Below are 14101 nucleotides of genomic sequence, written 5' to 3' on the forward strand. Positions count from 1 at the left end.
AGGGGGGGGGGGGGGGGTGCAAAATGAGAAAAAGGAAGGACGGAGGTGGTGTTTACGTATGAAAAGGGAGAAAAAATAATTAAAGCGACGCCGACGCCTCTCGACGTCCCTCGCATCTTTGGCGACCGTTCTGATGCATGATCGGTTTTCAGGGATTCAAATGTAACGGGTGGTCCGTATATCCGTATGTTGTATTTGCGATCAGGTTGGTACCTATGGACACGTGCGATACTATAGACGGTGTGAAGGAATGACAATAGCTCTTTTTGCTTTATATGGGCGAGTGTCTGGATAATTGAGCTGATTGGTGAGATTAATTTATAAATCGCTGTCAGACGCCGAGCGACGCCGACGCCTGTAATGGTCGCGAGCATCAAGATCTCAGAAATCGGGACTGCACGCGGCTTTAACGTCGGGTCTTGTATAACGATATTGGATTCTGGTGGTAATGCGACACGCGGACAAATTATGTCATAGAAAACCGCCAAAGAGAAACGCGGCTTGAGGTATAGCCGATATTGTTTACAAGAACACGTTATGAATCCTCGATTGGAAGAGTCAAAAGATTCTGATACGAGGTATGTTTACTTGTTTACCCGTTCACGTTATTATTGACAATAATATGTGAAAATTGAATTTTGTATTAAAAAAAAATTTAAGCGATACAAATCTCGAGAGAGAAATCAGAACGCGGAATAAGAGCCATTGGGTTCTAAAAGTAGCGAGAGAACCGGGTCCAGCATCCTGTTGCTCCATGAGAGGACCAGGGCAGGATTGGAATCAGGATCGTAGAACTCGGTAGGATTTATGAAGTGGACCTTAAAGATCTGGTCGTTTCGCATGGTGGGACCCACGGAGGACGTTGCGAGTTTCAGCGACGGTCGGGATCCATCTCCGGAGGAAGGTGTCCGATGGGAAGAAGCTGCGGAGTCAAGAAGTTGAATCGGGGGGTGGAGGGGGGTCCCCGCGATTCGAGCCCCTTCCCAAAATCTCCTAATGGCAATTAAATATCCTCTACGCTAATTGGCAATTACCACGGCGTCGGGTTTACTTTTTCAAGCTACCAGGTAGCCGACGTCCACCCAGTTATACCTGAAAGATCGGTCCCGAGTTAGGTTGCTCCCATATAGACGTAGGCTGTTATATATATGTATATACACAGCCAAGCACATATCCCGGTATACATAACGTAAGTGGTATTATAAGCACCAGCTACGGGACACAGAACGTGGACGGGACCAGGCAGCCTGGTGCAGCGTGGCGACCTGAGGGACCAGAGCCGAGGTTGAGAATCGAGGAGGCGAAGGAGGCGAAAGAGCCGAGGAGGCGAGGTGACGACAGCGAAAACTAGTTTATTTGGGACGCAGCTATAAATTAGGATCAGATCGCCACCAGATAAGGGCATCCCGCTAACACCCGGGCCTCGCCGACGACGTCTCGACGCACCCACCGTCGTACCCTCCCTAGGTCCCCCTCCACATACTCTGCCCTGCCACCATCCTAGACCTCGTCCTTCTCCACCGCCTCCTCCTGATCCTCCGACTCATCCACATTATTTCGTTCTTTTCGTTCGCGCCTGGACCCCTGGACCCTGTGACTTTCCGCTCTGGGATCCACGAGACGAGTCTCCGGAGCAGCTCGGGATTTGTTCGAGTTTACGAAAAAAATGGTTCGATCTCTTGGGGAAAGAGAGAGAAGGACCCGTTAAGGCGTTACGAGATTACCGATAAGGAACGGATTCCGTAAAAGGAAGTAAAGATTAAAAAAAAGGCATCTGGTCTAATCTGTGAGAATGACCTCGGGCCAGGTCTTGGGACTCGGTGAAACTCGACTGCTTGTCAATTACCATATTCAATGGTTGGCTGATGATCTTCTAACCTTAAAATTCAAAGATACCTCCAAGGTATCTGTACCTTAGGCAATCTCGTGGAGCAAAAGTGTTTAATTCTTCCGCAGGCTCTCCGGGGTCCTCTCGATTTTTCTCCTTTTTATCGCGAGGGCCTAACGGGCCTCGTACGTTTTTTTCATCCGGGTCTCTACCGGTGCCCCGAGGCTCGTGAGAGGAACGTGGTGGCCTGCTGGTTCTCGATCGGTGACTAGTGCGACAGGTCGAGGTGTGTCCAGAGTCGAGTAGTCGAAAGGGAAAGATGCTGAGAGTGGCCAGGCTGGCTCCGAGGGTAGAGAGGGACAGAGTACGCGAGGGACTCTGGGAGCGCAGAGAAGAGAAGGACTGCGTACTCTCGGGAGAATGAGACTGTGGAAGAGAGTGAGAGAGAGTGAGAGAGAGAGAGAGAGAGAGAGCCAGTGGTGATTCCATTCACTGATTGAAATCTCCGTCCATTTGTCACTGTCAAGGAGGTGGCGATAGCCTCTCTCCGCAGACTGCCCACACGCTACTCAATACCCAATGCTATTATTATTTCGACGCGGGACCGACTAACGACCAATCAACTCGCCGGATATTAATTCCTTATCGATTGTCCTAAGGTGTCCGAGTTCGCCGTGAAACTAGCGCGATCCCATACGGTGACGACCTCGAAAACGGATCGTGGATCCTGATCGTGCCGCGTGCAGGTACTGATTATTGTGTCACTACCAGTTTCTCAGAACAAAATTTCTATTAGGCGCTGGCGTAGAGTACGGACTCACCTTGAGATTTGGATGATCATCCTGACTACGACGATTGTCTCTTAGACGGGCGATACGAATCCACTGCCCATCGATTGAGATCTACAACAGAAGCACGAATGAGGATCAGTTCTGGTAGGTCTGACGTTGTTTACCATGAAATCGGTACGAAACGACAAAAACAGCAATCGAACTCACCCCTTGTAAAAGGGTTTGAAGGCCGTGGTGGCCTCCGTGGGTGGTAAACTGGCAGTGGTCTGCTGGTGCAGGATGGAGTTCTGCGTGACGGTCGAGAATTCCTTGTGCGGCGAATTCTGAAGTCTGGATGAGAATCCGTTGCTGGAACCGGAACTGGCCGACAGGTATCCGGCAGCCCCGTGATTGGCCGGATAGTGCGCGGAGTTACTATTGCTGCCGGTGTTGCTCCCACCAGGGATGTATCCCCCAGGAGGGCCCTGGATCACCCCGTTGGGGGTGGCTACCTTCATGTTCGGCGGCGTTTGGGGCGGAGTATCCGTCCCAACCTCGGGAAACCCCGCGGCCGCCGAGGACGCGTTCGACGATGATCCTGAGGAGTTTGGATTGTAATGGAGCTGACCGCCGGAAGAGGAGGACAGGAATCCTCCGTATCTTGTGGCGGCACTGGAGTAAGGCGCGGTGGCCGCTGCGGATGGACTCATCGAGGCCGAGGAGGGTAGGGCGAAGGAGCCGAGACTTCCGCCGCCCCCGCCAGAGCCCAGCCAGGGCTGCTGAGAGTGATGAGCTTGTCCGCTCGAGGTGGCGAGGTGATGCTGTTGCTGGGCGTAGTGCTGCTGGTGATGAAGATACTGCTGATGATGAGGATGAGATGGGGGCGGCGGCGTTTTACACGCTGCCGTGTCCGCGAGCGACCAGATCTTTGGCTTCGTCGCTGGTATCGGGACCCCGCCCGCACTGCAGTCCGACTTTATCCCTTCTTCCTTCAGGTGATCCTCGGCCCCGTAGCCCTGATGATGATGATGCTGCATGCCGTGATGAAAGGGATGCTCGCCTCTTCGTGGGTCCTCCTCCAGGTCCAGGTCGTCCTCGTCTTCCAGGTCCTTGTCGTGCTGGAGATGCTCGGCCTTCACGTGCCTCATTGACTCTGATAACAGAAGGACACAGTTGCCATTGAATTCACTGGGGACGCGTATCTCTGTATCTGGACAGCGGAGCGCGGATTTGACTCTGTCAGGAGCGGGACGAACCCTCGTTAATAATTAAATACGCATATGGCCGCGAAGAGGAGTTTGCGCATCCGCATGGCTATATTCACGTTAATGGTTTATAGTCCCTGGTGTGAGAAGTGAGACGTAGGACGCGTGTCATTGTGGGGTTCCAGCGTGGAGAGCTGTCAAGGGAAAGTTCGAGCGAGTGAGTGAGTGAGAGAGAGAGAGACAGTCGTACACGTAAATAGAGAGAGAGAGAGAGAGAGAGAGAGAGAGAGAGAGAGAGAGGGGAAAACCCGAAGAAAAGAAAGAGACCGGAGATAGGGTGAGATACCGAGTCTCCCTTACACCCTTATACAGTTAAGCTGTAAGGGATGCTGTGAAAAAAAAAAGAAGGAAGAAGGGAGCGAAGCCTGCAACCACTTTGGGGCGCGAGAGATTTCAGTTCCCCAGGGGTGGCAGCAGATCTGACTCCCTTCGGAGCATTCTCTCTCTCTCTCTCTCTCTCTCACCCTTTTGCACTCCGTCTCGCTCCAGCTCCCGATTCCGCGCAGCCCCACTTTCTAGCTTCCTCCCTTGCTCTCTCGCCCAGAGGCACTCCAGGACGTTCCGGCGGTCCGCCAGCCAACCAAGTAACCAAGTAAGCAGTCAGCTCAGCCCAGTCAGTCAGGGGTGAGAATTTCATTAAGAGGTTCGAATGAGTCGGCAGAGGGTTTACTTGATGGGTCGTCAAGCGATAATTCCCAAGCAGGAATTGGGGCTGCCGCCACGAAGAGTTTAGGTTTAGGGTGCCAGGGCACCCCTTATAAAGAGAACCTTATGGCCCAACTAAACAGATACTACCGCCAAGTCCACAAGTGGCTCTTTAACTTCTGACCCCTCCTTCATCACCCGTTAATCGTACCCTACACCCTAACCGATAATTTTATTTTTTTTTCCTTTTAAATTGGCAAATTTCACAATCATCCCGCGACCCCCCGATCGGCCCAACTTTCAGTTCACGCAAAGTGGATGCCCATGCGCGATACGTGGACGCGTGCACGCGCCCGCAGGTAGAGGCGAGCTACGAGCCGATATTGGCCAATGTGGTGTGGTAATGGTGGCCATAGGAGGGTCCGTACCATTCGTCTCGCCGCGGGCGCCGATACATCACCGTACCTCGAGCAGTGCTGTATCTATATATCTACGGTATATGGACCCGTGGACACGGTATATGCTTCTACGGATGGCTACTCGGCCCAGCCGCACCCTCCTCTGCCGACGACTGTGAACGTAGACCACGTATATATGTACGCGTAGCTATTCCACAGCGTGTGTATATATATATAAGCACGCGTGTACATAGGTGTACCTACTACCTATGGTCCATAGGAAGGAGTTAGGTACATAACCGAGTGGAGGAATATAGCTGCAACACGAAGGCGAGAGCTGAGCGCCCTCGTCCACCGGGGGGACCAAACCGAAGGCCATTAATCTCTTCGCGCGGCAACCCGCAACCCGTCACTGTGTTTACCCACATGTGAACCATTATGTCCGCCTCTGCAATAGCCGGGCAGATTCATTGCGAATTTCGAAGTTAGAATTCCACGAGGTGTGCTCGCTCCGGGTCTGTTCCGTATGGTGAACTCGTTAAGCAACGTTGGGAGATAAAGTAGCTATATATATATATATATATATATATACGTATAGAGGGTGTGACCTCAGAGAAGGACGTATCGGATGAGCGAGCTTACCATTGTCCTCGAGACCTCTTCTGGCGTCATCGCCGACCCTCTCGCCCCTGTCGTTTCCGGTCAACTCGTCCTTATCCTTATTGTCCTCGGAATCGGTCAGAACGGCGTCGTCGTCGTCGTCCGTCTTGTTCTTCGGCTCCCACGTCATCTTGTTCTCCTTCTTGAGACGTCTGCGCGCGTTAGCGAACCACGTGGAGACCTGGGTCAGGGTCATCTTGGTGATGATGGCCAGCATGATCTTCTCGCCCTTGGTGGGATAGGGATTCTTCTTGTGCTCGTTCAGCCACGCTTTCAGCGTCGCCGTCGACTCTCGCGTCGCGTTCTTGCGTCGCGCCGCCAGATCGTACCCGGCGCCGTATCTGAAACGATAAGAGGACTCCTTTGGAACATAGTCGAATCGATCGATCCGATTGGATCTTAATACTTGACACGGAGAGAGGTGTCCCGTCTGTGTTTATTTGGTATCCCCACCCAATCCGCAACCTGAAAAATCATCTCAGCCACTTTCTTCGGCTTCGAAGATCGAATCGAACGGCCTGCACGCCCACCTATCACTCTCTACAGGTGATTCGATGAACGATGATTCGAAATTTCAGTCGACCCTGAATCGCACGAGCAGGTATCGATTACATAATTTTTCGAAAAATCGATAAACTCAACCCCCGTTGTCCCAGCCGAAAAAAAAAAAATATCCGAAACCTTCGCAACATTTTTTCGGATCAAGACGATTCAAAAAAAAGATTCTTCACAACCCATCCAAACTTTACCTAGGTACCCTGAAACGCTCCCGGATCTCCGTTTCTCCGTGGCAATAGTGCTGGCGTTACGCACACGCCCCCTATGACCAAATCCGTACCCACCTCTGCGAGCCTAGTGGTCATCCCCTAGCTGACCTCCCCTGTACTACCCTCGTGCATTACTTCCTTCCTCCTACACGTATCTACCAGCTATAGGTCGATTCACGCGTTTCAGGGCCGTATCCGTCCTGGTCCCTTTGGTACCCCTTCGCGTCAATGCAAAAATTTCACATACTTCGATGCAACTCAGTACCGTCCGTACGAATGTCAACGCAAATCAATGGTCCAGGCACGGACGTTGATGGAAACGGATAAAGGACTGAAGACGAAAATTCAAAAATGAGTACAGTCCCATCCATGAAATAATTTTTCATTTCAGGCCACAAAAGTGCACGCTACGGATACGGCACTGAAATTTGTGAATCGGCCTTTATACACCCTCTCTCTCTCTCTCTCTCTCTCTCGCCCCCACTCTCGCGCACTTAATCGACCTGCTCCCTCTCTCGCCTAGGTGATATCCTACTGGGGCGAGGGTGATACGGCAAATATATACAGAGAATAAACCCCTCAGTGGCGATAGTAGCAACGGCGTGATTCCATCCAGTCTGCACTCACTCGCCGTAATGGCGATCGGATCGATCCCCCCCCCTCTCTTCACCCCCTCACCGCCACAACACCCCTTGAGTGTATTATACACAATAGGCTAAAATACCTATCAGCGATCCATTGGGTTACCGGATGGTGCACACCCCCACCCCTTCGACCGATATTTTTTATCGCGCTACATTTTTACCACTTAATCCCATCTCTGTATTGGCTAAATGGCAAAAAAAGTGTATCTTGGTGCTGGAGTGAATTTTGGTAATTTTCACGATTCTCATATAAAATATTCTCAGGTCCGACGATCATGGGTGGTTTTTAGGGAGAAAATTGCGTTACTCGTAAGGACTGCCCTTTTTTGTTGTTACGCTACTGCCTATGTTCACTGATGTCTATAAGGGAGATTCATTCGATTGCTCCTGCTGGTTCTTTCGCATCGATCAATCGCTCGGGAGACAATATCGACGCCCTTATGGGACGGAGGAGTTCAGAGCCGCGAGAAGAAGATGTTGCCTCCGAGAAAGTTTAGGCGGCAGCTGATGTCGCAGTTTCCGAATACGGATGGACCGAGGTTATCTACGAGAGGGGTAAACTTTGTGATTTACGGTTTACGCGATTAATTTAGAAAAAGAAATTGAAAAAAAAAATATACAGGCTGACTCGAATACTCGTAACGCGAATGTACGTATTTTATTGTATAATGCTTGGTAAACAAAAAAAAAAAAAGAAAAAAAAATTTGCCAAAATAGGAAAACGCGACCAGCCCGGGAAACCATTAAGCCGTAAGTGCGTGAGGCCATTTCGTGGGGCGAAATCGCTCGGAAAATGGTTATGTCTCGAGAAACGTTAAAACAGCGAAACGAACGGCGAAGCCAAACAATTGTACGTGTAGCTGGGTTTTCACGGTGCGAAAGGGTTGGACCATTCCGCAGCATCCTTCGGGGTGTCCGAGATTGTCGATGACTGGGCGCGCGAAGAAAGGGATGAGAGGTGGGCGAGGGAAGGGGAAAAAAAACGAAGAGAAAAAAAATGAGGGAAGAAAGGAGAAATCGAAGATGCCGGAACAGAGGGAGGAGGGGGTGGGAGGGAGGTAAATCTGGTTTGAGAATAGCGGAAAGGTTTAGGAGGTAGAGGAGGTTCGGTTAGGAGGGGCGGTTTTCACCCTCTATTAAACTCCCTTAAACAAGGGAAAGGCGGCCACGCGAGGCTCCTGTTCCTTCCCAATAAAACCAGAGAGGCAGCTCTTACCGCACTGAGAAACCGTGGTAGAGGGAAAGAGGGAGAGAGAGAGAGAAAGAAAAAAAAAGAGAGAATAGACCAAAAAAAAAGAAGATTCCAACCTCGAACGGCAAGTACGGAATTGATCGTCGCCATTGTGTTTCACCATGAGAATTATCCGCGAAAACCCCATAATAAAAGGAGAATCCCCCCCCATCCTCCCCCATACGCAGCAACATGGTAAAATTCGCACGTGAAATCGCGGCATCCTTTCCCTCTGCAATTCGCCGTCCGCATCGGACTGCATCGATCCAGAATGAAGCTATCGGCAATCACGTCCCTGTCTAAATTCCCCATATGTGCGTATGACTCTCGCGTGAAGAAAAAGTGAATAAACAAAAGGCCGCCTCTACCATTGCCAAAGAACGCGATGCTTCGCACGAAGCGAATCGAAAGGCCCATCAACGCGAACGCGCCTTCCTCGTAAGCATTTACCTCGTACGGTAAAGCAGATCCGCGGGATTTGCATGCGTCGTTATAAAAGGGAATATATACACGTACGAGTGTAATTTTTCTTAATTCGACCCCGAAGTCCCACACGCGTCCCGTGCAGCGTGCAGATAGCCGCGCCAGCCCCTCTAGTAACGCATGAGAATTTCCATGGAGATTCTCGGGGTCGCGTGTTTCGAGAGAAATCGGACGGACGAATCTGCGCCGATTACTGGCGCGCTCTATGGCCTCCCGTGTATACAGGTACCCTACATACGTACCTAAGTAGATACGTCCAGCGGTAGCAAGGCGCCAACCCGAGCCAAGTCTCACTCTGACAGTTTCTACTTTCTTCGGGCGGACAAAGCACTCGAAATCCGGTAGAGTCGTCCACGATCGAGTCGTTCGGTAGGTAAGAGCATTCAGAATCAGACTTGTCCCATCTCCTGTACCTATATGGACACTGTACAATCTCCAGCTACTCTCGCAATCTACGATCACATTCCATTCGTAAAGTTCGCCCCGGAAGGATATACACGTACACCCCGTCGGGCATACGCAGCTGCAGCTGAATGCATTTAATCGTATCGTCGAGTGGCAAACGGCAGAGCAGGTAGATATAGGGCAATAACGATAGGGGCCGTAACGCCGGAACGGGAGCTGCTCTCCAGCGACTCATTAGCGGGGGGGCTTTGCATATGGCGGCGTCAACCTCGAAAGGTTAACCAATATTGGCAGAACGCGCGTAATTACGTCCCCGTAGCTTCAATAGTTACGCCCGTCTCGTAGTGCAAACATATCTGGCTACGGGCTGCATGCACGGAGGCTACGCGTGTAGGCCAGGGACGCGGGGTACTAGATTGTGGGATAGACAGAGTCAGAGGGAGAGAGGGAGACAGACAGGACAGATAGACGAAAGCCTGAGAGAGACGACAGACGCGCCATCTGCATTATAAACTGCATTTCAAAGGTTCGCGCTGGAAAATAAGGCGACGCGCTTATGCGCTGATGCGAAATACCGCAAGATCGGAATTTCACTTATGGCGAGACGACTCTCGGCTCCTTTCACAGCCTCCACTGTCCGTCGGTGCTGATCTAGTCGGTGGGGATCCGATGGATGCTGCGGGGAGTCCGTGCTCGATGTGTATACTTGCCTTATCGCCATACGGGCTATATCTGCTATTGGGAGAGACTCGAAATCACAGCACGTAGGTTTCCATGAGGCTCCCATGGAGTCTATATATATTGTGTATATATATATATATATATATATTCGGATTCTCGTGAGATTAGCGTCGGCCGAGATAACGGACGTGAGTTACGGTCGGACGATCTTTAAAACTTCCTGGTGTATCTTTTTTCTTTCTCTTGGACGTCCATTTATTTTTATTCTCTGCCCGAAATTTAAGGGATGGATCTAACAGGCGATTGGCGTCTATATGGAACACGTGTACCGGGGTTACGTGGGATCTTGAAATATTTGGACGACTGCAGCCAAGGAAAGGATCGAGAGCACCTCTGGCGAGTTAACTTGCGGGAGGCTGTTTCCGAACTCTCACTTTCATCCCCATTTCGACACCCTCCGGCAGCACAGCGTGAGGCTACGATTTGATTCAGGCCCCAGGGCCGTATATTCCCATATGCAAGGGCGGGCGTGGGTGGACGTGGCGCGGGGTAGGGACTCTCTGGATGCCTGCCCGTGGCTCCTATAGGGGTTGCTGAAAGCGAAAGGGAAAGCGAAGGGTGGCGTTATGGACGGATAGTGGCGAGAGTGCAAGGGGCTGTCGTTTTGGGGTCGAGACGCGGCGCGCCGCGGCGCGTGAGCAAACGAAGGGGTTTCCGTTGAGAGATGGCGCTTTTATTGAATGGCTCGAGTGTTGCAAGGGGACGCCCTGGCCCTCCCCCCTTCGCCCCCGTGATACCGGGTGTCCCGAAAGTGTTCGCGCCCTTTGGCGATTTACTGCGGCCATTTTCACGGGGCCTTTAGCCCACCTCCCTTCTCTCTCTCTCTCTCTCTCTCTCTCTCTCTCTCGTACGACATTCCCCGACGGTCTTTTTCTCCCAAGATTTCTCGCTCTCTCGAAAGCCGGAAAGGTTGGCGAGAGACGAGCGAGAAAAAAAAAAATAGGCGCTACGAGCCACGAAACCTACTCTCGGCCTCTTTTAGGGTGAAACAGTGAGGTCTAAGTAAAAAAAAAAAAAAAAAAATTGAAGAAAAAAATTTTTAAGGGTCCCCGTAACGCGTTGCGTGAACGGAATAATTAAATTCCAGGAAACAAAATTTTTCATCCCTTATCAAACCTATAGCTATAGACGTACTATCACGATGTCCCTGTATAAATCTAAATACGTCGAATACACGTGAAACAGTCTCGTCGTCTAAGAAAATGAAATACGTCACGTCCCCCTCACCTATTCCCCCCCTCCTCCTTCCCCCCTCCACTCGACCACCCACGCAACTGCAGCGAGAAACAATGGCTGCACGTTCGAAGTGGCGCACATGCGAAGTGCGTAAAGGGTATGGTTGCTCGCATTATTAAGCAAGTAAATTAATAGCGGCTCGTAAAGGCTCAGTCGGGCCATAGGGTCGAGAGAGAGAGCGAGAGAGAGAAGGGCGGGCAACCCAGTGACTGGAGAGCAGAGGAGACACGTACAGTAAGGAGAGACTAGGTGAGGCTCCAAAAGAGACAGGGAAAGGGTTAACAGAGGGTGGATTCCATAATAAACAATGCCTACCCCTTAGCCTCATATATAGATATACACGCGTAGATAGATAGTACCGAGCGAAGCGCAGGAGTGTAGAGACACGAGGGTTGCTAAGCAAAGCAAGTAAAGCACCTGTGGGAGCTGACTGTACGAAGGGGCAAATAGGGGTGGGACTATGGAAAAGAGAGAGAGAGAGAGAGAGAGAGAGAGAGAGAGAGAGAGAGAGAGAGAGAGAGGATGCTCGGCGAGGGGCAAAGTGGAGTATCAGCAAGGAGAACAGAGAGAATAGAGAGGAGTAGAGAGTCGAGCTGGCGAACGGGCGAACGAGGCACAGTGAAGGCCCCGGGAGGAAGCCAATCAATAAACTCACTCACTCACTGCTGGAGAGAGAGAGAGAGAGAGAGAGAGAGACCTACTCGCACTGTAAATGTGCCTACCAAGCTAGTAGAGTGAACCGGTGAAGCCACCATTATGTACACCCACTCGCCTACAGCCATTTTGTACCAGAGTCGTCCTGCTGGCCCGATTCGATCCTCCGAAGGATTCGCCCTGACAAAGCCAGAACCAGAAGGGCTTTCGACGTGGCAGATTAAAATGGTCTATGGACGAAAGTTACGTGAATGGTGAGTCCGGGTTTAAATAATAATACATTTATCTCCCTGTACCGTCCGCGAGTTTTTTAAAGTTAAAAAATAGGGAATCTCCGCTATCCTGCCGGTATACCCATATAGGCACGTGTGTGTAAGTCCTCGAGCGAAGTGGATATATATACGTTTCCACCGACGCGCCGTACGAGCCGACGAGTACAAAAGGAACATCCGGAGCTTTTTACGCTATAGGAAGTGTACGGCTAGGAGCCCCGTGAGGGTGAAACGTTGAGGGACACTCGGGGCTGGGATTGGGAGGAGCGAAAGGACAGGGAATAGCTTTCCAAAAAGCGGCTAAGTTTAACCCATAGTCCCGGCTAATGACTAATGAGCCGCTCCGCTATCCGTAAATCCCTCTTTTCTCCGCCTGGAACGTGAGGCTGGGACAGCTGACAGCTCCCTTCGTATCTCGAGTGACTGGTCCTTATCTCTGAACGTGACCCTCTTGTTTTTTTTTCATTTTTCTTTTAGTACATTTTTTTTGTTTTTTTTTTTTCCCCTTGTCAAAGTACAAATTCGCCACGGCAATATACACGAGACTTCACGACGTAATGACGTAACGGGTGTTGAAACCGAAAAGGAAAAAAAAAAAAGAAAAAAAAACGCAAGAAGCAACTGTGCCCCACGAGAAATCAAACTAGGAGACCATACTCGTTAATGACCGGGGCGCGTAAATGAAAACTTACCCGTAGGCAGCCAGGGTCGGATCGTAAGGGTAGTAACCGGTAGCCGCCGGTTGAAGTGCAGCGGTGCCCCATGCCGCACCCATATCCGCCGTCATCCCCATCCCCGTGGCGTCCTTGAGCCCGTAAGGATTACCCTGAAAGATAAGAGAGGGGTGCATGAGTTATCACAGCAGGCAAGTGCACGTGTATATATATATATACACAGAACTAGATAAATCATCCCCATAACTATATATTACAAGGGGGGGGAAAAAAAATGAAATTCAAAGATAAAGATTGACTCGTGTCAAAATAGCATTAAAGTAGGAGGATACGAGACGAAGAAGTGATTCTCGAGCTAATTCCCAGGAGGGTTGCCAAAGCACGTGAAAGAAGTGGGGCTGTGGCAGAAGTGGGTATACATCCAAGACAAGAGGGATGAAGTGGCCCAAGGGGGGCAGCAGCAGAGAGGGACGAGTATTAGGTGGCTAATGGTAGCACAATGGGATATTATTAGTCCCGGCTTAGGTGAACCCGGCACAGGCTGCCGATGCTGGCGCCAGCGCGTTTCGTGTTTCAGCCATCGACGTCGCTCTTAATTCCTCCTACTTCTTTTTCGCCGCGTCTGATTTCTCCGAGGGTCTTAATACTTTCTCGCCGGACGCTCACGTAGTCTGGTCCAGGAGCATGCCGGGGACCAAGCTGAGGTCGCTGCTTTCCACGAGAGCGCCAGAGTCCTCCTGGTCCCGGAGCACCCTACGTCGCCAGTCCGCTCGGCCTTTAACGGCGAACTGCGGGTGGTCCTGCGTCACCTATTGTTACGAGCCTGAAGCCGGGTCCACATGGCCACACGTACATAATCGTGTTGTCGCCAGAGCCACGTACCTTTGCTCACTGGCTATACTCGATCGTATATATACATAGACCGGCGCGTATCGAGGCAATAAGCATCGGCCGTGTTCCTGGACGCTGCATAAAACGCATTAGGCACGAGGTACAGATCGCCCCCCCTATAACTTAACTTTGCTCCTGACCTGATGCGTCTAGTATACATATTATTATAACCCTATCCCAGTGATACCGACCCCTTCGGATCCGTCGGTTGTCGCCGATTGAAAACCACGAGGAGGCTGCCTCTCGATTAAATCCAGCGACAAGGTGACTATTCTCTTATCGAAGCAGCGGGCCGGGCCCGGACTAATTAAATAGGGACGGCCCTGGCGATTCGTTGGAGGACCTCAGGAGTCACCCTTAGCCTACTGGGAAAGCCTTGGACGGAGGCAATGTATATAACCATGCCCACCGATGTCCCGGCTGACGAATTAGCCCTTCTGCCGGTCGCGCGACAATTTAATTAACGCAGGGGCCGCGGAGAAGAGGGGTAGCAGGGTTGATGAAGTTTCGAGACCCACCAACCCCCTCTGTACTCCC

The 14101-nt window shown here is 51.1% G+C and overlaps 1 protein-coding gene across 5 annotated transcripts in view; it reads right to left on the reverse strand.

Annotated features, from left to right (window-relative positions):
• Positions 1–14101, reverse strand: part of LOC107271004 (homeobox protein araucan) — a 46197-nt gene that overhangs the window by 3534 nt on the left and 28562 nt on the right. For 3 of the 5 annotated variants that reach the window (XM_015746543.2, XM_015746544.2, XM_025088257.1), the window contains 5 exons: positions 12692–12825; positions 8934–9104; positions 5549–5907; positions 2827–3751; positions 2650–2730 (listed from right to left, as the gene is read on the reverse strand). In XM_015746543.2, the coding sequence (XP_015602029.1) occupies positions 2691–2730; positions 2827–3751; positions 5549–5907; positions 8934–9104; positions 12692–12825 (1629 nt within the window). In that variant the 3' untranslated portion in view covers positions 2650–2690. The remainder of the gene's footprint in view (positions 1–2649; positions 2731–2826; positions 3752–5548; positions 5908–8933; positions 9105–12691; positions 12826–14101) is intronic. The other 2 variants (XM_015746545.2, XM_015746547.2) reach the window with 1 other exon arrangement.

Source organism: Cephus cinctus, unplaced genomic scaffold, assembly GCF_000341935.2.
Source record: "Cephus cinctus unplaced genomic scaffold, Ccin1 Ccin1_scaffold0862, whole genome shotgun sequence".
NCBI classification, from domain to species: domain Eukaryota; kingdom Metazoa; phylum Arthropoda; class Insecta; order Hymenoptera; family Cephidae; genus Cephus; species Cephus cinctus.